The sequence below is a fragment of the Ooceraea biroi genome, chromosome 1, assembly GCF_003672135.1.
Source record: "Ooceraea biroi isolate clonal line C1 chromosome 1, Obir_v5.4, whole genome shotgun sequence".
Classification (NCBI taxonomy): domain Eukaryota; kingdom Metazoa; phylum Arthropoda; class Insecta; order Hymenoptera; family Formicidae; genus Ooceraea; species Ooceraea biroi.
Window position 1 is genome coordinate 21523797 of NC_039506.1, and position 23724 is coordinate 21547520.

At 46.0% G+C, this 23724-nt stretch overlaps 1 protein-coding gene and 1 long non-coding RNA gene across 2 annotated transcripts in view; one reads left to right on the forward strand and one right to left on the reverse strand.

Annotated features, from left to right (window-relative positions):
• Positions 1 to 64: 64 nt before the first annotated feature.
• Positions 65 to 20844, forward strand: LOC109610917. Its single transcript, XR_002193228.2, has 3 exons — positions 65 to 487; positions 11466 to 11591; positions 20193 to 20844. It is a non-coding gene; the product is annotated as an uncharacterized LOC109610917 (long non-coding RNA).
• Positions 904 to 23724, reverse strand: part of LOC105278502 — a 67014-nt gene continuing 44193 nt past the window's right edge. Inside the window, exons 2-5 of the mRNA XM_011337641.3 lie at positions 14213 to 14464; positions 4099 to 4211; positions 2991 to 3321; positions 904 to 2802 (exon numbers count right to left, since the gene is read on the reverse strand). Of these exons, the coding sequence (XP_011335943.1) occupies positions 2446 to 2802; positions 2991 to 3321; positions 4099 to 4211; positions 14213 to 14245 (834 nt within the window). The 5' untranslated portion in view covers positions 14246 to 14464 and the 3' untranslated portion in view covers positions 904 to 2445. The remainder of the gene's footprint in view (positions 2803 to 2990; positions 3322 to 4098; positions 4212 to 14212; positions 14465 to 23724) is intronic.

The window sequence follows — 23724 nt, forward strand, 5'->3', positions numbered from 1 at the left end:
GCCACCGCTTCGATACTTCGAGAATCGCGATCTCCCGGTCAATTTCGGCAGTTACCGAACGCGCTATGGCGGTCCGTGCCGCGTTCGATCCGCTCGCTCATTTTTCACGATTATTATCGCTTAGAAACGGAGTTCACGCGTGACAAGTGATTGGAAGTGTCTCTTCACTCGTTGCTCGTCGTGAAATGAACGTCGCATGCGATCGTCATCGCGTGATAATATCGTAATTTCCGTTCGCTCCCGTTCGTGACCTTTGTGCTCTTGGCGATCTGACGATCGACTGCATCCGAAGACAACCCGAAATTTCAACTCGTCGCTCGTGTCACGCTACTTCTTCGCGCCGACGCATCGGAAATGCAACTCGTACGCGAATTCATCGTCAGATACGTGGATGTGTACATTCTCATTTCGCAACTGCATCGATTGCGATTTTGCTATCTTCTATCTCGGCCATATTGTCTACTTGCCGCAATACCCGAAATTTTACGTGAGTTTTTATATATACTTTACATCGAGTTACAGGTCCAACGTCATTTCCAATATTGAAAAATCTAACATATCAAACGAATCGCAGCAATTAATTAACTATTTCGATCATTTGTGTTTTGTACATATCTGGAATTAAACATTTGTAGCCAGTGCTTCGCGACACGAATCAACGATTTCGAATTCCGAGAATCGCAGCGCTCGCGCTGTACAGTGTCGCCCTCTCGAGGCGAAAGTAAAAAACAGAAGACCGTATAAAAGAATAACCTTATCTCTCTCGCAAGTGGAGGCTATAGATCGTATCTTTACCAATTTGTAGCGAAAGATTTGTTAAAAATTCAATCTTCTGTTTTTTTCTTTCATCTCTTCGCTTGAAGAGAATCATGTATCGTCGGGGAAAAATAATGCACTGCAGCGTCAGCTTTTATAACAAGTGTATTAATGGACGTTTATGTACAATGTTTACACGGTGATACAGAAAACATAACGGCATGTTGACGGCGTTACGTATAACTATTACGTATAATACAACGGATATTATCGACTCCTGTAGTCGAGCCTAAACTATTTAGTACGGCAGTTACAGTGAAGAAACAAGTATATGCATAGGAGAATAACTGAGAGACGGTGTTAACGTGTAATGCTATGAAACACACATAAACATTGTGACATAAAATAGCGAGTTGCCTACCTCTCTGCATAAGAATGTGTACAGCCGCGCGTTACAAGTATCTCAGAATTAGTGCACTAACGTAGAGTTATTTCGCCAGTACACACACATATATATATATATATATATATATATATATATATATATAAGTTACGAATACAAATCTCCACAAATCCACATTGCACAAATTCAAAGTGCGCCCGACATTATCGATGCATAATTGCAAAACTTGAGAAAGAGGAATGGGAGGATTATTTATATATTCATCAGTATGAATAATTTTCTTATAACATTATCGAGATGCAATGAGAATCCGCAGAAGGAAAAACACTTACCCTTAACAATTTTATACATAGAAGTATAGCTTTCTGCATCTTTTACGATATATAATCAGATTTATTAATATTTGTCATGGGTGTTGGGGCACATTGTTTATCCATCCTAGTCAGTGCTTTCTACGCCGAATCGTATTAGTAGTTGGATATACTTTGCTATATAAATTTTTGATACAACTACACACTCGCACCCCCGCGTTGTTGTGTCTTAACGAAGTACGTTGCAGATCTATAAATGTATACATAGACGCAGTTGGTTAAATTTTAATACTAATCGAAATACCATATCCTATTAGAGCTATCGTACATACGAGCTACCTAGTACATATGAATTTAAAATATACACGCAGAGTTACACAGAATGAAAAACTGGCCGCCGGTAAATTGAAGATTACATTTAGCAAACTAATACATTAAGATGAAGCTATCTCGAGACGTACGTCTCGATTATCAAGAATCTTGATTTACATTCGTTAATCGGTTTACTGCTCGTCGCTACTTCAACGTCGGCAAATCGTTTCACGGGAATCGTAACCGACTTGAGTAGGTATTTTAATTCGCGTGAATTTTCCATTGAAGCGCGATCGGTGTAATAAATAGGAAGGTACATTTAGAAATACGCTAAAGGAGATACTTTCATAAACGAAGCACCGAGGAATACGAATCTATTAATTGACGGTGGACGCGTCGTTCACAAAACGGCGCGCCACGCCCGCGATAGTGTCTAATAAATTAATGTAACACACACTGTCATCAGAAAATCGATGATACAATCGTTGGTAACGTTGTCATTCCTATGATATCCGCCCTGCGAACCGACGATTGCTAATCAGATTCCTCACCCACGCACCGTACCACGTCTTGGCGGACGTAATCTCGCATTCGCACACGCATCTCTCTAATCAGTCGTACGCAATTAACACAAAATTACACGCATACACAATATTCGAAACGTTAAAACGCAGTGTCGCCTTCGAGTCTCAAAGTCTCAAAGTCCTGTTCTTGGTCCCTCGGTTGGCGATGTTTGCTCTTCGTTTTCTTCGCCTTGATCGCCGCGTTTTTCTTCTTCTTCAGCTTGGGTATCATCTCGCAGCTGCAACCGCTTCGCACCCTAATGTAGTCTAGCATCCATCTGGACTCGCTGGTGCTATTGCCGGGAAATGCGGGGAATTGATCCTTGTGTTGCTCCCTGTGTTCCTTGTGGTATTCCTTGTGCCGTCCCCTTTGATGTTCTTTTTGGTTTTCCCTGTGGTGGTGCCTATTGTGCTCCTCCGGTCTGTGCTCCTTCATTCTGTGCTCTTCTATCGCGATCTGAAATTGAGCAGCGATTAAATCACAGTTTTTAATTTCGCTCGACCGTACGCATCATATCGTTTCTTCAAGCGCTATTTACGGTTGCACAAACATTTCAGATAGAATCGACAACAATTATTTTTCCAGAAAGAATATTATTCATGATGATGAAGTTATGATATCGCATCGCGACGAGTTCGCCGTACCTTCCATTCAGGATTCTCCACGATAGCGTACGTGTACGAGAACTTTTGCACGCATCTGGATTGGTTGCTCAACCTCCAGTCGACGAACCGGCACGGCTTGTCGAGGACATCTGACTTGCAGGAATACTCGAAGAACCTCTGGACGTTATCGCCGTTCCGATAGAGCTCGACGTACATGTTGTCCCGATTTCGACCGCCGACCGGTTCCGACATTTCCTCGACCATGGGACAGCAGTCGATCGGGTGGCCGTCCACGCCTCCTTCCTTGCGCAGAGTCATCTGCATCTCCCGAAACGTCATCCGCTTGTTCGTCGACTCCAGTGGCACTGGCCTGCGAATGGCAAGACATTTCTCCTGCTTAATCAGAGTTCTTACTTATCTAATCGACCGTCTCTTCTCTAATCGCCCGCATCTTGCGCGTACTACTAATTCCCATCCGAAGCGCAGACAGGCGTAGCATATTCATGGAATCCGCCGTCGGATTAAATTCTAATCACGGAGACACGCGGACGTTGTGTTAACAGGCGATTTAATGGCAGATATATGTAAGAATAATAAAACCAGGCTCAGGCACCGGCTCTGCCACGCCACACCGAGCGTAGCCCGTTGAATTTAAAAGCGGACGTGAAGCATGCCAGGGCACACCGGAGGAAAAGCCGCCGATATTCCTTCCCGTGTCGGGATCACGTCGGCAGCCCGTATCTAAATTACACGGTAGAATGTTGTAGCGGCCGGGAAAAAATTTCGCGGGACACGATATTTTACTTCCTTTCGTATTCATTATTGCCGTTTTATGCACGCCGGAGATAATAATTAAGATAGCCAACCGCGAGCACGATCGATAAAATGAATATTCAGAACGACGCGCGCCGAGTTTCCCGCGCATTTTCATCGCCCGCTACTCGCGAGTATCGTTAAATGAACCATGATTATCGGAGACAAAGTAGTAGTGCAAATGAGCAATTGTCAACTGTAAACACTTCTTCGTCTTTAACATATCGAAAGGTGTAGCTTTGGATTTATGCGTTTGCGAGTTAATCGCGCGGAGCAAGCTCGAAGACAACGGTATTATTATTTCTCCACATTTTCTTCAAAAATCTTCACTCACCGAGAGATGTGTTCTCTGAAAGGATGTTCCCTGGGCCTTCGAGATGAGAAGGATAAAGTCAGATTGTTGGCGGCAACAAGCCGCGGGCACAGGACTGCGGTCAGCCAAACCACCTGCAATCATGAGAATGCATAAATTGCGTGTCTATACGTTCGCGCGAGATCTACTTTCGTCTGTTAAATTTACAAGCTAAAATAGTTCGTGTATTTTTAGAGCCAATTACGCTTCGCCCACATACTGTTAATACGAAGAAATTCTTCAGTCAACGCTATAATTAGCAAAGGAAAGTCTTCAATTTTTTATCTCGCATTGTAACGTATGCAAATATAGTATATAACGTATGCATTTCTATTCGCGTTTGACAGCAGCCAAGCGGATGCATTTCTATCTGCGAGACTTAATACCGTGGCATTGTGTCGTTTTGACGCGGCGCGGTGCAAACGGGTTTCGTCGCTCGCGCAAGCTAATGTGATCTTGCACAATTAACGCACGATCATACGCAATCACGCTTGGCAATTCGTCGGATTAGAATTGCCGTAATAATAACAGTGCGGCGGAGGATCGCGCGTGAGAAAGTCACGGGACCGAGATGTCGGAGATTGGCACAAACGTGCAATAAAGCACTGCGTTAGTCACGCATCGCCCGAATCCGCGGCACACGTGAGCGAGTGCGATGCACGTGTGGCGAGCCTTCACGTGGAGGTGAAAACATTAATTCGGCTTATAATTTTTATGCAAAACAGGCCTCACGGCACCGCCGCTGCCGCCGCCGCCACCACCACCACCACCACCACCATCACCTTTCTTCGCTGCTCACTAATATGAGTGCTTCTTTCTGGCAGTATATACCGTACTTTCGGTTTAATTGCGCCGCATAACTCGTCACCGGAAAGCACACGAAACCGGTCCGTTTCATTCACCGGGCTGAACCCTCTTTTTTCCTGCGCCCTCGGATCCTCGAGACGCGCATAAGACGTAATATTTACGATTGTTTGTCACATTCGCCAGGGCAGAGCGGTATCGTTAAGTAGCCGCGCCGGTAGAACGATCCGAGAGAAAATGCAAATGTCCCGCGAACGGATTCTGAACTGCCGAGCGAGCAACACATGTCGCATATCGACGCGGATCTGATTTTAATGCGCACTAAAGTAGTCTGCGGTGCGTATTATCGAGCGCCGCCTCCCCCCGATAACACCATTTTTCGCATAATTACGAAACATTGCCGAAGGGTGTTGAACGAAAGCCTCTCTCGGCGAGGCTTCCATAAACGAGACAACGCGACGTAGCCGGCATATCGCCGACGTTTAATTAAGCCATCGCTCCTCCAGATGAACGCTTAACTAAGCGGCTGTAGCGATGCCTCCCATACTCGTATCGCGCAGAAGACCGCGCGTTCGGATTAAACAGATATTCACACACGCGAGAGACCACACATTGCGCGCGCTCTCCCGATGATGATCCTTATCGGATTCTTGCATCACCGGGAAAGGAATTCTCTCTTTTCTTCCCATTGGGGCCGCGACTTTAATCGTCCGAAGATGCGGTGGCGCGGTGGTGGATGTCGCGGCCGTAACTTAACGACAACTCAGCGTTGGATTGCTCGTTAAGTCAGTCGATTATTGTGGGAACCCCGATACGACTAAATTGTACACGAAAATTGTACGAGTGCCAATGAAGAGATTCTTACTCATTAACATTTGTATTAAGGCTCCGGATAAGTAACCGGCACGGTGTAATAAACTGCACCAACGTACGGGGCGGAAGTTATCTCCTCGTGTGCGAAGTATGCGGCAGTACGAGATTTCACGGCGGTTCGTTTCCCGAATGAAAGAAGTTAAGCCGCGCTGCTATGGGGTTGCACCCGGGCCAAGGAGACGTCAATTAGCGCCATGGGTTCTTCTCTCCTTGCACCGTGTGTTTCTCGTGATAATAAAACGGCGGGCACCATGTATGTACGTGTATGAGTGTATATGTGCGTGCGTACGTACTTGAGAGAGATAGAAACAGAAGAGGAGTAGAGTGGAGTTTATTTAATCTTGGGGCAAAGCCCCCTAATCTATACTAAGCTAGTTTACAGAGAATAAATTATAGTAAACTAATAGCGAGACTGACAAATTGAGATGCAGAATAACATAACAAGGTAGACGTGGAGATGTGAGAATAATACATGATAGCATAATACATTCTACAGAGAAATGTGATAAAGTAAGAGTCTGATGTAGTCGATTAAACTACGCTCTGATTAAATCGCAGGATATCGCGCACGCCCCAAGCTGTTTTTCTTAAGCTTATAAATTGGAGAGCAACTTGCGCCGAGAAGAGACGGGAGTTAATTTCATTCGCATTAATAATGTTGTCAGGCAATGAGATCCATGGAAAAAAACATGATCACGGCGAAGGATCCTCTCAGAACCGCGATTCTGACAGCTGTAATCTGTGTTGTTTTCGTTGAGAAAGCAGACAAAATGAGCGGATAATGAAGCTGGATTAGCCACTTCCTTAAGAGGAGGCACAATCGGCTTCTTCCAGACAGAAGGAAAACCACTGAATACATAAATGAATAATTTAAAAGGGTCATAGTACTAGGCAGGTGAACAGGTACACATGACCTAACAAGAGATGCCATCAACCTTCCTTTCGTGCGGAACAAGACCAGAGACTTGATCACATCTATTGAGTAATTATAAAAAGATGAAAACCGGGGAAGAGAGAGAGAGAGAGAGAAAGAGAAGCATTTTCACAAATGTCAAAATTAGCCAGTTGCTCGGCTCTTGACCCAAATACGAGATAATCCCGCATACATAACAACAGAACCAGACGTGTTTCGTGATTCCGCTCGCGCGCTCCGGGGTTCCGCGGCAATCATCGCTCGTCTTCGCAATTTCATTAATGACAGTCTGACAATTTCGCCGCTGCACGCCTCGATTAATCGTTATCAATCGTTCGCGATAGAGATTTACCGCGACGTAAGAGCCGCGGTATAAACACCGGATTGCAAACTCGTTCCGCGCTCAACGTGCGTGTGCGAATCAGGGCATCCGATGCTGTGCACATTGATTGCCGGACGCGAAAGTACGGGGACCGATCGCGCTATAAGTCACCGCGCGACTGCAAACTTAACTGGGAACGACATTTTTACGGCCCCTTTACGAGCGCGGTTCCTTTCCCTGCCTCCCACGTAGGCGAAACGTGTGATTTACGTGCGTTTCTTTTTATTCGTGTCCATTTTTTCGAATTGGCCGCACGAATATTCCCTATCTGAAAACGCCTTTCGACCACTTTGTATCGAATCCGAAATAACCATCAGCTCTATTTTTCCGTCATTTGTCCGATCAAGAAACATCCAGTGAGCCTCCCGAGGACTAATCGTACGATTGTCAAAGATGAGACGCGTCCACTTGTTCGGTCGTCGGTGTAATTAATTACGATTACATTAACCGCACATTAACGACGATATCGGTCGCAGCGATTATACCTAATCCCGAAAGTTACTTAAAATTTATTCAAAGCGCGATAAAGCGCTTCTCTCTCTCCCTCCCATCTCTTGTTCCGCCGATCTTCGTCTTCGCCCGTCATGTATCAACAGAGGAGGAAATATCGTCCCTCCCACGTGGAAGCGACGTAAAATAATTTGTGACGCAATTAGAGTCCCATAACGCATCGGCGATGACGCTACGCACCGGCAGTCGGCGGTCGGTCCCGGCGGGGACCGGCGCGGCGACCGGTCCCTCAGCTTCGTATCTCATGCCTCCCGGAATGCACTCGGGCTCCGTCGCGATATACGTATACACGATATACCCCGGGTGTACCGATAACGTTCGGGCAACCGAGGGAGAGACCGGCATCGTGAGGAGGACGCGGCTTATCGGCCGACGTGTTTATGCCTCCACGCGCGCCACGTGTGCGCGGGTCGTGTGGGTGCGTATCCGCGCCCGGGTTTCGCTCTCTCTTTCACCGTCGTAGGTCCCTAGAAGATCTCGGCCGATGATCGATCTCGCGTGCGCGCGTACAATGCTCCAGGTTTTATTATAGCTGACGATGATCTCTCATTGGCGGATGTTCATGTCATTCCCGAGTGCGTTTAGATGTTCACTATGTTGTCTGTCGAAAGAAAAAATGTGTCGAAAGTGGCACGTCCTCGACAGTAAACTCGCGCCAGCGAATCTCGATTGAGAGAGAACGAGTCCCTGCGTCATGGCGTTTCAATTCTGCTGTCGCGACTTGGCGTTATCCTCGCGTGATTGTTTAGAGGAACGAGATTTTCCCCCGTAATTTTATCGAGGCTGTTCGAGGAGCGAGATTGTTAATTCCCGCGACGGAAATGCGAGCAAACGGTTAATTAAAACGCACATGGCGTTTTAAGCCTCAATGGCTTGTATAATCGGCGCGCCGTTATTTATCACCGCCGCCGAGAGCAGCGAGAGATTTACAGAGTACACCGAAGCGGATCTGGGCGAAGGTGTTATTATATTTAAAAGGCATGCGTGCCAGCAATACGAGCAATACATTTCTGATCGGTACAACAGGTTCGTGTAACAAGAGCGATATCGCGCGAAACGGTGAATGCGGATCAACGCATTGCACGCACAAATACCTACGTGCGCAGATTGGAAAATCACGGCGGATTACTTGCGATTCCACGATAAGAAAAATCAGCAATCCTTCTACCGCGTAACTCGCGCGACTGGAGGCGGCAGTTACACGCGGCGCGTGCATAATCCAGCAGGCATTCTCTCTCGCGCCATTGGCCGCGAGTTTTTCATCGTGGATACCGCGGATATCGCGATTGGAGGAACGGGTGGCAATGATTTATGAGCCTTCTCGAGCGTGCCCGGCGCAGTTTCCCGTTTGCAGAAGCTGTGTCGTTACATTGTAAGCCCGCCACGGCGGTCTGCTCGTCGCTGCAAATGAGACATTGTATCGCATCGTTAACTAGTCATCGCGATTTGAATATCAATTCCGCGACGAATGACGAAAGACTTTCTCTTGCGAAGTACTCGAAAGAAACGTCACGTCCCACCTAACTTTAGACACGGATGTAATGCAGAACATATACGTAATGTGTACAAGTTTTAATTACTGAGTGTAAAAATCTCCGGAAAAACTTCCTTTCGTTTCCTCTTAGAAGAATTATTCGCGAAAATGCAACGCGTCGCACTTGTTTCACGTCGCTTTTATACATAATTGACTCGTCGTGGAAGAACGTAACATAACGCGGACTTTAACACTCCATTCATCGAGATTAGTGCGTCCGGAGGAGAACAGGCGCTTTGGCACACGCCGCGCTTTCGGCTTTTACGCGCTCGTAACAACCCACGGATCGCATTCCGACAGGACTTTACGGCGTATTCCACTAACGTTAAACGTCACGTACGTCGCGTATCGTCGTATAACGTAGTATCGTGCTCGGAACGAAAATTGAAACGAACGTGTTTGATGAACACTTCAACGTCCATCCCCGGTACGTCATTTGTGTTCTCTCGTCTGCGGAGAAGAAATCTCCAAGTGCCTCGCGGAAAAATTTAATTGCCTTCGTTAATTTGCGATTAGTCGCGACGAATGCCTGTCATTTGCGTCATCGTTGAGACGCAAATCGGTGCTAATGACTCTTCAAAGCAGTCTCCACACGACCGTCTGTCCGACGGCTATCCGATAAGTATCGGTGTTTCCGGATAATTTAAATGATCGACTGCCGACGACGCCAAATTAAGCTCGAGTTGCTAAAATAGCAGTTCGCTGAAACGGCCGGTTGGCCTTTCCTGGCAATCATTAACAGCAGTTTACACGATAAACTCGCGGCGGGGCTCCGGTGAGGCAGCGGCGCGTATTTACCGAGTCGTCAATGCAACGCTCGTATCATTAGCATAGTCTTTGTGCGTTATAAGGACCAGAGGCACTCCCGGCTTATTGCAAAGCGCCAAAGGTGGTTTCAACACCAGCGTTCAACCGTTTATCGAACATTTCGTGAGAGTCACTCGACCCTTGGTCCACTCGATTTTTGCTGATTCCGCTCCGTCCTGCCTCTTCACGCTCCACCGTGGTTCTCCATGCTTTACACGTTATTTGCGATATTATGATAACGCTTGACACGTATCTGCATCGAATTGTATCTTGCATCTCGGTTTTTAACTCGTTTCTCGCCAATAACTGATCGAGTAGCCGAGAGCTACTTTGTCATTTCGAGACGTTCGTGGCAGCAACTCGAGTCCTCAGTTATGTGCTACTCGTAATTTCGTTCGTTCGATGTACGAAAGCACGATCAAGCGGCTGGAACGGTTGCGCGTATCGGCGCGCGGCGCATGGCGCGAGTCTCGAGCGATGTGATTCTTTTTCCCGCGCGGGAAGGCAAACATCGTGGAGCGCACGACAAACGGCAACTATCGAGTGCCTGTTAGAGATAGGTAAGGAGCAATGAAAGGTCCTCGAGCATGCCGCGCCGGCACAATGAACGCTGCCCAACGACGGAGTGGCTCGCACGGGAGGGCACCCGCGGGCTGTTTAGACAGCGAATGCTTCGCCGTGTGTTATGATTGACGTGTATAAATATTTAGTTAGTCGTCTTGCCGTTTCGTGCATACGTGCGTGCGTGCGTGTGGCGTGCACGGTGCGTAAATCGTGCGTACGGTTAATGTGCGCTCACTCGCTCGCTCGCTCGCATGAGACCGCAGGACTCTTCTCTGCCGCTCCTCCTTGTCGCGGTAAATTAATGACGACCCGCTCGTTACTCGCCACGTGAGATCTCACAGATGGCTGCGAGAGTGCTGGTGGATTGGAGCAGGACCGATCCCGAAGTCTGCCGGGGGGATGCCAGAGGGAGGCGTTGTCAATCCTTTTTTTTAATGCATTCCGAATGCACAAGTCTGGCCGGGTGGTCGCGACCCAAGTGGGTGGCTGAGGAACGCGACAGTTTCCGTAAAGCACCTACCTGTTGCGACACCTTCTTTTCGGCGTAGTAGCGCGACGTCGCGGGGTTGTCCCGATACGTCGGGACCAGCGGAATGTTAATTGGGAAAAAGGGAAAAGCGCGACGCATTTTTATACGTTTCCTCGTACAATTCGGTCGATCGATGCGGAGTCGAGTTAACGAACGCCGACTCTGCGCACGGTGTGTATCTCGTTAATACTTTCCTGCCTCCTTCATCCGTCCATCGAGTCGGATCGCATGAAAAAAGGAACCGTTGGAGAACGACGGCCTGGCGGCGAGATACACCCACGACGATTCACTAAATCATTCGCGCAAACGCACGAAGCGAGCCACACGCACGTACACAAAGTGCGGCTCTAGACCCACCCCCTTTTATATCATGTGCCCAACTACGATTGGTATAATGTGTAATATGTTATTCCCAAATTGTTTTAAATTACAGGCTCCCCGCGATTATGATGGGCCCACTCGATAATAGAAGAAGGCGTCCATTCGGCGATATCTTCTTGCAGGACACCCTGGGACCCCCGACGCCGTGGGAGCCATGGGAGCATCGGACGTCGAAGCGGTTCGTGCAAATATTAAATATATGAGCAAATATTTATCACTTTTGCTTTTCGTTGTGTGTGTACCATTTCTATTCGGAGATTTGAAAGATTATTTAAAAGAGATAAAACTTCAAAACGAGCGAACTGTTTCCTGTTTCGAGCGCTCAAGAGGATCAATCTCGTGATTTGCATGAAAATCGTCTACTCCAATTATGGATTCGCGTAACTCGTTTATCTCCGATAAATGCGAAGGCCCTCGAGTTCATTCGCGCGACGAATCGATCTAACCGATGCATTAGCATTTGCGCGAGAGCCAAGAACGAACGGCGAACGCTGTTTCCGGTTGGGCTGCCGCCAACCGTCGGTTTTAGCCGCGCATTATGGGGCGACAGGGCGTGAAATTCGCTCCTACCGACAGCATCACTAACCACTAAACGGCACGTGTAGGTGGATGATTCAGTGGAAGAGGCTGGCCGCGGTAGCTTTGAAATCGATACGCGAACGGCACTCAATACCATCGGAAATCAGGTGGGCCGTGCGTGTTGATCGATCAAACGAACTCAGAACCGTTTCGCACAATTTTGATTATTTTTATTATTCGCGATGCATAGCTCTCACGTCCAAGTTAAGAGCGCCGCACATTTGCGCCCTGCACGCGTTGCACTATTTGGCCAGAATCTCACACATGTCCGATCGGTGACTGAAAAATCGAGGATCTTACTTTTGGCACTCTCAAGATAAATCGTGCCGAATGATACAAGCGACGCACTTTCGCGCGAGCTTGAACTCTCATGAAGTTCCGCTATTCCGCGCCGATGGCGATGTGATATTTACGACGAGGCGAGGCAATCGGCAATACGTCGAAGGCCTCGCTCTCGAAAAATACCGTCGGTATCTTCATCGCGTGCCAGCAGCATCCGGCACTCGCGGACTCGTCGCCGGTGCACTCCCGTCGTCGTCGTGCCGCTGATCGAGACGCACCTCCGCGCGCCGGCGACGTGGATTTTGCATCCCGCGTTTAACGTCGTGTTAAGAGGATTATTTATTGGCGCTGGTGCATACCGATTAGCATAGTAATGTCGCCGTCAAGCTGGCCCGGTGGCTTCATGTCGATGTGCGCTCGCTATGCGCGCGCTGATCTACTATTATCAAATTATCAAGTCGCGCGTCCGCTCTCTCTCTCTCCCTCTCTCTCTCTCTCTCTCTCTATCTATGTATGTATCAGGATAATTATCAATATCGCATATAACGTGGTCGTAACCTCACGAGATCGCCGACCGCCGATCGGGAGCACCTGCACGTCTTCGGCGCGTAACATCATGTAGATAACGCTGGTATGCGTGATGTGATAAGGGCCGGTGATAGGGATGTTGCTCTCTCTTCTTAACGGGAGGCTGCCGTCGATCCCGGACATGGTCGAATGCCAGTCACGATCGCGATCGACGTGATTGAACGAGGAAGGTCTCTTAACATCGCGTGTGCGTGTTTTTTACTTGAATGATTTCCATTCTCGGTTGCAATGAAAAGAAATATTACTTTTTAATTGGTCGTTTCTCCACGAAGTCTACCAGTACTAACTACATCTGCCTTGTGCAACTTTGTAGCTTCATAACGCGATTTCGACGAGAATCATTTCATCATTTTCTAAAAGCCCGAAACACTCATGACGCTCCGAGTGCCACTTGTCATATTACCAAAGGGATTCCACCGCAATCGGAAAGAAGACGGAGACCCCTTTCGGGCGTCTTATTGAGAATTATGCAGAATTATGCCGAAAGAGACAGCCGTGGGAAAACGCGACAGGGACGTCCAACCGCGTGACGAACCACGTGATAATGACGGCAGGAACGGAAAGAGACGGGCAGCGCACGATCCGTGCCATAATCCTCAAAGTTTATCGACTCGCTTGTGACAGGGGGGCCGGGAAGAGAGGAAGACACCATGAAGAACCAATGTCCACGACTCTATCGGCGGTCCATGGTTGGATGCGCGCGTATGCGCACACAGCTGTCTCGATAATATGCTAATAACGCTCGCGGCGGGCGGTACTTTACGATCATTTACTGCGATGCTGGATATTGTAATTATTATTTCGCTGCCCGCTCGCGTCCGGCACAATGCGATGCCACGAGCCTGATCGATTGTCCCACTGACCGTACGGAGGCACGATTATGCGATTGTACTGCGATTATGGGTGACCTTATGCACCTCCGTCGCGCACGCAACAGGCGCGCATAGTGCAGGTTTTTATTGCAACAGGTATCTGGCTACTGTTAATGCTTCGCGAATGCCACGCGAGCCTCGACTTTGACTTGGCGTGGAGGATAAGTCGATTAAGTGACTACGTGATCGATGATGTGATAAATGTAATTCATATTTTTATCTTGTAAATGTCTCAAATTTCCTTTGGTCTTTATTAATAATATTAATTGTCGTATTTCTGCATATCAAGACGAAGCGTTATTGAGCAACATTGCTAATCAAGAACACGTTTTCGCATTTACAGTGCTCATTGAAACAAATTCGAAACCGATCAAATTTATCATGTGCGGCTATTAATGCACCATTGAAGCCATTAATAATTTAATTATTAAGATACACAATCTTTGACCCAATCGTGCATACAACAAGCAAGACTTACCGCGACGAGGGTGCTGAGAGCTTCAATTCGCATAGTAGCTGGCCAGGCCAGCAAGGAGGCCGTAGGTTGCGATCTGGTGGGTCGATCCGCTCGTATCGATCCCTCGGTTACCGATTCCTCGGCCACCGACGTTACTCGACGACCCTAAAGTATACCGAGCCGACGACGATGGCTCTCGCCCAGCTCCACGTCGATTTCCCGTGATGATCCGCCGTGCCGATCCGGCGATGACATGGCTACCGTGCCGCCGACCTGTCGACAAATGATAAAATGATAAGTCTCACACGAATTATTATTAATTCGTTCAAATCGCCGACAGTCGCGACGAGATATTTCGCTAAATCATCGCGAAATCATGTGCCTCGTACGAATCATTATCAACGCCCGCGATCGACGAACTTCATTTCGTAGCCACGTCGCGCGCTGTCCACCAGCGTGTCTACCAGAGTCTACCAGTGTCAGTGGCCGAGTTTACACCGTGTTTCGTTCGCCACCTGACCTGTACTCTGACCTAAAGTAAGCTTCCAAGTAAACGTTTACATCGTTTAGATCTATAATATTTTATAAGTGAAAAAGAAACCTCACCCAACCCAGATTAAGTCGCTTCCCAATTTTAGGTCAAATATAGTGTATAGGTAGCAGCCTAAAATGCACGGTGTAAATGAGGCCAGTGGTAGTCGATTCTGGATTGGCCGCTTCTACCATTCAAATAGATTTCGTAACGTCTCACTGACGTCCAGAGACCGATTTGGCTCGATCACTTTTGTCTAGTCGATAAGATTATTACGCGGCGAACGAGCTGCGGACTAAATTACGCTCTGTATTTAGCATTCAGATATCTTAACCGCGAATCGGAGACAGGTGATATTTCAATTTATCAGATATTAAGTACACATTTTTTTTATACGATTGTAATTTTTTTTATCTGGTTATTATTTTATATTTTACATCCTCACCTTCTACGTAGAAAATCTTTCTGTATGAATTTGTTTTGTATGAGTTCTAAAGCAATCCGTTATATTCTAAATTTATTTAAGCAATTAACTTTATCCTTGTGCTTTAAACGAGCGGTCTTTTTCTGTCGCGAACGAGATTTCGCAAAGCCAAAATTCAGCAAATCCGTGGTGGCAAGAATCGTGGACAATGAACCAATTGCGCGAATCGACACCGACTTGCAACCGCATGTATCGCTCGAGAAGACGACGCGCTCACCGCGACGCGTCGCGACTAACTGGATCCGACATTCGAGATTTGTCGATAAAACCGATGAGGCTTTAAACGCCGGCGTTTCCCGTGCAAACGAGGTGCGGGCGTCGTCCACGTTTCGTCATCCGATCACGACGATGCTGCGAATCGGTATCTTATCTCGTGCGTGCGCGTTTCCGACGATTCTGATGATTACGCGGCGCGCAGCAACGTGTTACTGACCTACCGGAGAGGAACGCGTGCACTCATAGGAGGCACGACGAATGTCATCCACATCGAGCACCTTCTCTTCCCTCTCGTATTTGCCATCGTCATTCTTTACATCACATTTACTCGTGCCGTCATCGGAGCTTCGCCGATTGCCGATTAATGCGCTATAAATTGCGTGTAGCCGATTGTTTAAGTCTGGATAATTTTGCAATCGCGTGAATTCCGACCGTGATAAAGACAAGAAGTACGAGAACGCGATACACACCAGCATGGCGGTGCCGGCGTCGGCATTTTCCTCGCATCATTCGTTATGCGAGTTAATGACTCTCGAGAAATCATCGATTGGTCCCCGTCTGGAAGCCGCGACGCCTCTCACACGGTGGAAACACGCCTTCTCACCGTGCCGTAATGGACGGGACTTTACGCGTGCGCGCGTTCGCCGGTTCCGAGCGAATCGCCTCGATCATCAACGAGATGCCGAAGGAAATTCAATGATTGCCGCTTGCCGGGACCTCGTCGGGGTTCCTCGACTGATCGAGCGAGGTGACTCGACCAGAACGAGATCCGTCCTGTCGTGCAGTCGCGCGTTGCTTCACTCGTCGCGAATTAATTCCGAGCGAAATGCCGAGGTCGGGCCGGCTGTGTCGATTTCTCACGGCAGGAAAATAGATTGAGAAAAGAGACGATTCGTCTGCTTATTCCTCAATAAGTGCAGTTGTAACAACTCTTAGTATTCTGAATCTCAAGTGCGGGGGAGGCACTGAATCGGAAACAGAGCCGAAAAAATTTCTGAGTGAAACGAAGCTTTTTCTAACGAGGATTTTTAGCGATAAGTCTGTTGAAAAATAAAATTGACTGCTTGAGTCAATTAGTTGAAATTAAACTAGATAATTATGTAAGATCATAAAATTTTATCTTGCTGATTATAATGCCATAAAAAATGTAAATGAGTTCATAATTTTACTCGATCCATTACGCCAGGCGAGCCGTTTGAACAACTAATACGGACAACATTTAATTCAATCTTTCGTACGCTACATATTAAGAATATACGTTAAGTAAGCATCTCAGTGCTTATATGAGATATTTTACACCTTAGAATTACTCACTAATTGCATAATTGCAGTTGTTTATCAGCAAAATTATCCTTCTTAACAGACCGTGTCTAAGACAAGCTAGCTAAACGCAAGTGGTGCAATCAAAAGTGATTATTCAATATTCACCTACGTGTAATTAATTATGTATAATTAAGAATAATGATGCGATGGATCAGACGACGTAGACATTTCACGACAAGGTGTGATATCGGTGTGTGAGTTCCCGCGAGTGCGCCTGTCGTCGTCAATCACCGGCGTCCTCCTTTCGTTGATCATCAAAATACCATCGTCCATTCGAGCCGATCAGGGTGCCGGGCCGATGAAAGCGGCCGGCGTGTAATCGTAAGCCGATTAGAGTTATAATTTCGGATTATCACGTCGCGGCGTGGCGGAGGCGTAACGCACGCCTCGCATGGCGTAAGCGTCATCACGCCGCGTGAGTCACGACGCGTGGAATTTGTGTTGATAAGACGTGTCCACCGTTCTTCCTGTCGGCGTTCGTTATCGTGGTGCTTCCCCGATAATCGAGGGAGGAGGGGGGAAATGTGAACAAGGAGATCCCGAGTTTCTTCCGCAAGAAAGACACATCGACGAATGCTTCCGTTCCGTCATCAAGCATGCCATCGGTCAATCGGCGAGTACCTGGAATTCAATTCGGCGTCGATTCGCATTCTTTCGCAATTCCGTGCAATGTCTATGTTATCTACTTGTGTTACCGTGTATAATATACATATGGGACATGTTAGAACGTGGCTGGCACACGTGCAGCCGATCCGCACTCCGATCGAAGATGCTGACGATGACCGGACCAGGCTTTAGTATGCCGCTATCGCGCGCTACCGACTCTGAGGCACTCGAGGAACGCGCTCGCAGATTTACGATTGGCTGTCGTGACTTATCAACGACCGTTTCATTGATCAGACCGCAGATCTTTCACGCGCGAATTGGGACGATATTTCAGAAGCTGTGGGATAAAAAATAATAGAATGCGATCAGAATTGCGAGAACGAGGTGTGCAAACTGCAAATGTTGCCGGCAGGTCCATTAGGAAAATTCTACGGCAAAATCCGATGACCGGTGGATAACAATTTATTAGCGAGCAAGTGGCATCGAATTAAAAGGTGTCGCTTTTCACGAACGAGCGAGTCGACACTAAAGGGGCAACGCGATTCTCGAATGGAAATGCTCATAATCCTCTAAATCCCCAATAAATCGCGAGCGGAATCCCGCAAACGAAGTCCGTGATACTCGTCTTGTGATAATGCGGCGTACGATAATCGCGTTATTATCAAACGGGATCTATTATCAAACGGGACTTCTAGCCGGAAGCTGCTACTAGCTTTAACCCTTGAAGATCGATATTGCGCGGACGGCAATCGTTGCTGGCTGATAGAGCAAAATAAATTTTTAATAGAAAGCGTGACCAATCCGCGAACTGTAATTCCGACATTCCGTCGTTCCACGTAAAAAGTGATGATTTTTCTTTTCCTTCACGTCCTCGCTCTTTTCTGTACTTCGTTCACAATTGAATTTCCTCGAGCACATGTTTGCTCGTATACACGATCAAGGACCGGATTAAACCACGCCGAGCCGGATCATGGTGCGCGATCACCACGGCGTATTAACGATTCCGATGCCGCGAGATAAGCAGTCAATCGGCCTGCCTACGGAGCACGACGAGCAAGACGAAGGCTTGTATCTTTAATTACGGCATCGTTTACGAGTAATAAACGAGACCGCATAATTCTCGCTCGGTGACTTGCGATCCTGGTAATTCGGCCTGTATGAGTGTGTCCCGGCAGTTCATTATTTGTGTTATCGCAGCACCTACCTCGGTATAAGATCGTTGTTAAGCAGTATGTTCCACCGAGCAGAACAAATCGCGATATTTTATTGCGCTCAATGATCAAACGATCACGATACTCCTATATAATGGAGCTGCAATTTTTTCGATCGATTACGACAGACAGATAACAGAGCGGCAACGATAAGGCAACATAATCACGACGCGAATTTTGTGCAGATTTCGACCGGTGCGATAAGCGCGAGGCATTTTCGTGACGCGGCGAATGACTTTTGCACCGGGTGCGCGGGAATTTCGCCCGAATCGACGTATGACGCGCGCAGGAGCAGGATTTTGTATCGCGAAATCACCGCGCATATACATCGATAAATACGAAGTACGTAGAAGCTCATTGGCATTTTGCAGAGGCGGAGTCGCCGCCGTCGCCGGAATTTGCGTTGAGTCACTTATCGACGGCGGCGCCTAGCTACATCGCGATAAAAACATCGTCGAGAATGCGTCAAGCCTGGTTAGCCGGCGCCTTGTATCTCACGCGCTGTCATTAGTTTATTACCATTAACTTTCGCGATAATTGCTACGTGCGCCGAGCCCTTGGCTCGACGAGAGAATGCCGATCGCGAACGGTCAGACCGATCAAAACTGGCGAGCGGAAAAATTATTCATACCCTTAATTATTCATGTAGTCGGCACAGTATTTTGTAATCGAGCGATTGATCGAGGAATTAAATCCATTTAATGGGCATCTAATGAGAGTAGAGCGCCGCGCCGACCCGCTCGGATCCGCTCGGACAGTCCTGCTCTGAACGACTCGCGCGATCCGCGACGTCACGCGTCGCGATATATTATTCTTCTCGTGAGATCTATATCGTAGATATTACCTTTTTTTCTATCCACGCAATAAATATGTCTAAAATAACTGCACGATATTTGATTTATCCCGGTAATTGCGTTCTAAATAAATCTAGGGAACGTAATTGCATTCATTAAAATCACTCGAACGAACTATACATCTCTCTCTCCTGTCCCTCCTCTGCATCTCTTCCACTCTTTAGATACGTAAAAGTAATCACTGCAAAAGTGATGCCGTTGCGATGATAATGAAAATTCATAGTTGCATTAACAATTGCGTCCGATAAATAGATGGCACGAGAATGGCCTCTCTATTAATTGTTGGGATCACAAGTCACAAAATGATCTTTCGTTATCACAGTTGAAAATTATAAAACTTATAAAGTATGCGATTAGTTAATGTGATTTCTATATACATAATTCTATATAAAATACCGTAAACTCGGAAATTAAAAAGTTTTAGCCCTTAGAAATTTTTCATTTCTGAATTTACGGTATTTTATGATATCAACAGCTCAGAACTTCTGAGCTGTTGATATCATTATTTTTTATATTGCCTAGAGTTCTCTGCTATTGAAAATACCGTAAACTCGGAAATGAAAAAGTTCTAGCCCTTAGAAATTTTTTCTTTTCCGAGGAGTTCTGTGCTATTTATATTGTTATTTGACATATTGCCTAGAATTCTCGATGATTTAAAATTCGTTAAATCAATAAATGAAAAAAATTACAAATTAATAATAATTAATTATAATTAATTATTTTTATGATGAAGATATTAACAAATCATATTGCTGTTTCATTATTATATTTTCAGGGATGCTGAAAAATTGGAGGATTAGCTGTTTAAAACGGAAGAAAGTGCTACATTACGCGTATTACTATAGCATGATAGTTTTGACGAGTGAATATAATAGAGATATCAACATTTAAAAGAAATTTTACTATATAATTAGTACTTTCAGGACAATGTCGCGTTTATACAATATCTAAAATCGAAAAATTTTGATAAATTTTGTGATAAATTTCAACGATAATGTCACCAAACTTCAAAAATATCTCTTTAGTTGACAGACATAATACTGATAAATTTCTATTCTTAGAAATTTTCATGAATAATATTGTATAATAAAGGCATGTTGACACAATATAGGTCACTCGCCAAAATTATCAAAATGACAGCTATTTATTATGCAATAAAAAAAAGTGCAGTTTTAAATGCAGTGCGATTGTGATTTTAATTAATCATAATTTCGCGAGTGCCAAGAGTGTTATATTTTTATGAGTGCATCAAGAAAGCTGCATTTTCGTGAGTAAATGAGTGAAGTGAATAAAGTGGTGTCGGAAGTGTCGTTTCTATCGCGCGAATTAATTCTGTCTTTGCAAATGAATGGATACCATGCCAAGGAGCAGCCATCGATAGACGACTGAGAGGAGGAGGAGGCCCAAGAAGGGATCGGCCGCACAACGATAAAGTGAGTAATACTATTTAGAAATAATTCTATTAAAATATACAAAAATGTTAGACTTATCAAATTAACTCAGATATCATGGATTAAAATCGCGGACGATTAATAGTCATGCATTCTCGTTTTATCAAGTTTATTTCAAATTATCGTATATATTATATAATCAGAATATTTTATTTTGATTTCTTTTTTCGCGGCCGATTCTAGTTTGAGTAATAAATAATTTAAAAAATATTTAAAATGATGGTAGATTAATCATTATTGCATCTCATATAATACATCTCGTGTATAAACTGAAGAAATTATCATATACTGCTTCTTTTACTGCATCCTTTTCGAGTTGACATAAAAATAGATGCAATATAGATGTATCCTGTGATTTTATTGTTCTGCCTTGATCCTTTCGATAACTCACTTCTCGTAAGCATATTTGCTTAACTAAAAAAATTCATTGCAACAACAAGGGCCCCGTGGGTGTGAGTTACGTTCATGCAGGCATGAACATAATTATCGATGTATCTCGTAACGATGTGCTACGTCAGAATAAAATATATGAATGAAAGCGCGGGCAGTAAACGACAATATTTGATACACAATATTTCGATAACTTTAATGAACCGCTCTCAAGATCGATATCAGATATCTGACCGTTCGCGGGAAAAATTCTGCAAAAAATACGATGTAGATAAGATTGCCAGACTTTATCTGATATTTATTACGTCATACATATACATATACATATATGTCCGTCAAATGGAAATACGTCGAACATCTTCCGCGATTCTTTCGCGCATCAGGTAATAGGTTTCTCACATGCCTATATCTGTAATTTTTAATACATTCCCGTATATCCGCATAATCGGCGGAAGTTACGAATCATTAATAAAAACAGTCCTTGCGGAATATTGCGGCGTGTTATCATATCGGCGTGTTATCATATCGGCACAGAAATAGCCAAGCGAGTCGATTACGCCGCGTGCCAATCGCGATTTTATAGCTATAACTTGTTTACATTATACATACATATATATATATATAATAAAACATACATAAGATCGTGCAGCACGGCGATAAAGACCTCAGAATTTAATCGTGCGACAATTTCGTATCCCGATTCAGTTCAGGCGAGTAGAGGTCAAGTGTCCAACGCATATGTCTAATGCGTAGAAAACACCAGTAGGTGGAGGTTTGACAACCTCCAGCGGGTGTAAACGCCCACAGCGAAAGCTGTAAAGCGGGTCTGACGCGGTCAGCTAATCGCCAAATCCGTTAAACGCTTATCACTCGCTAAGTTACGCGCGGTGTTCTCCGCGTGTCCCTCGAGAATAGCTTCCTCGATCGTGCCTATCGTGTAACTCGTGAAATATGTGCTTCACAGATCATCACGTAAATCAGCACGTTCCTACGAGAAAATAGTCACGCCGGTAATTCGTCTGGCTTTCTTGATCGGCAACGTTAAATTCTGGCTAGCACAACCATTACGTAAGGTGTCAACACCATTACGTGATGGTTCGCCGACAAATTTGATTATACATATTTTTCCTTTTTCGGTCGATGATAAATAATCGGTAACGATCTGAATAAATTTCACATTTAAAAAGTCGCTTAAAAGTCGAAGTTCATTTTTACCGTTCGCGAAATAGTCTCGCCGACTCGCCTTCGAAACCGGCTCTACGATATTAAGCGCGACGAATCGCCAGATATTCCGCGGCCGAGAGGTTTTATTCAGAACGCGCTCGGGACTCATTCATGATATCATTTGTGAATGGCCCTCAGGGAGAACTGGCCCCGGCTGAGGTATCACTGGGGACACTGGGTGAAGCGAGACCCGACGAGGGGACTGGTTCCCGGGCCAGTCGTCAGTTAAAGCGGCACCGACAAATCGATGCTCCGTATTTATTATGTATTAAGCAATTGTGAATTTTTTTCGACGAAAAACCTGAAATTCGTGTTTCTATGGCGCGACGGCCTTGGCGGTCGCGAGCGACGATCGAGATCGAACGCTTCGCCTCCTTTTCTCATTAATCCAGGATTCATTCGCGAATCTTATGATCGCATTGTTTGAATCGGACGACGCATGTATCAATACGAGCGACATGTATATAAAGAAATGGTACGATCTCGAAACAATAGAATGATTTTGTACTGATGTAACGTCGTGCGTTCACTGTGCATTCTGGATAGGTGTCCGCTCGATGATGAAATCCGCAACACGCGCGATTCCTCGGGGGCGACGAATCTGGTACTCGCTGCGGGTGGATGCGTGCCACGCAAAAGAGGCGCCTACGATTGTCGCACGGCTGGCTCTCTGCCGCGTTAATGTCTTACTCCCACGAGTAAGCGACACGGTGAATAAGTAAAATGGATTGCCCTCATTAATGCAATATATGCGGCGCCACACTAAAATCTAGGTAGAATGAGGAGAGAAGAGAGAGAGGAAGGTATAGCTAGCGACCGTCGAGGTGGACGCAACGTCCAGTGATAATGAGCGATGGGAACAATGGCGCGCAGCATTGTTCTATCAATTATCAAAATCGCGTTACACAATGTGGACGTCGCGATAAACGAGGCAACTCTAATAATAATAACAATAATAAAGTGAGGCAACCCTTCAAACGTTGATCGGACCGGCGCATCTTTTCGCTCCTCGTGTATTTCCGGCGATTCGATCATCTCTGTGAAATTCGCATTTTTTCAATCGGCACCGACACGCCACGGCGTTCAGATAGGACGGTACGCGCCGAGGAAAAGTCGCGTTAAAGTCGCGAGAGATAAGTCTGCACGTATACGCGCGGCGCGGACGAGTTTATCGCCGTTTCGCCAATGAGCGCCGCAGCAGAACCAGAAGCGGATTGAGTCACCGCATCGGACGATGCATCT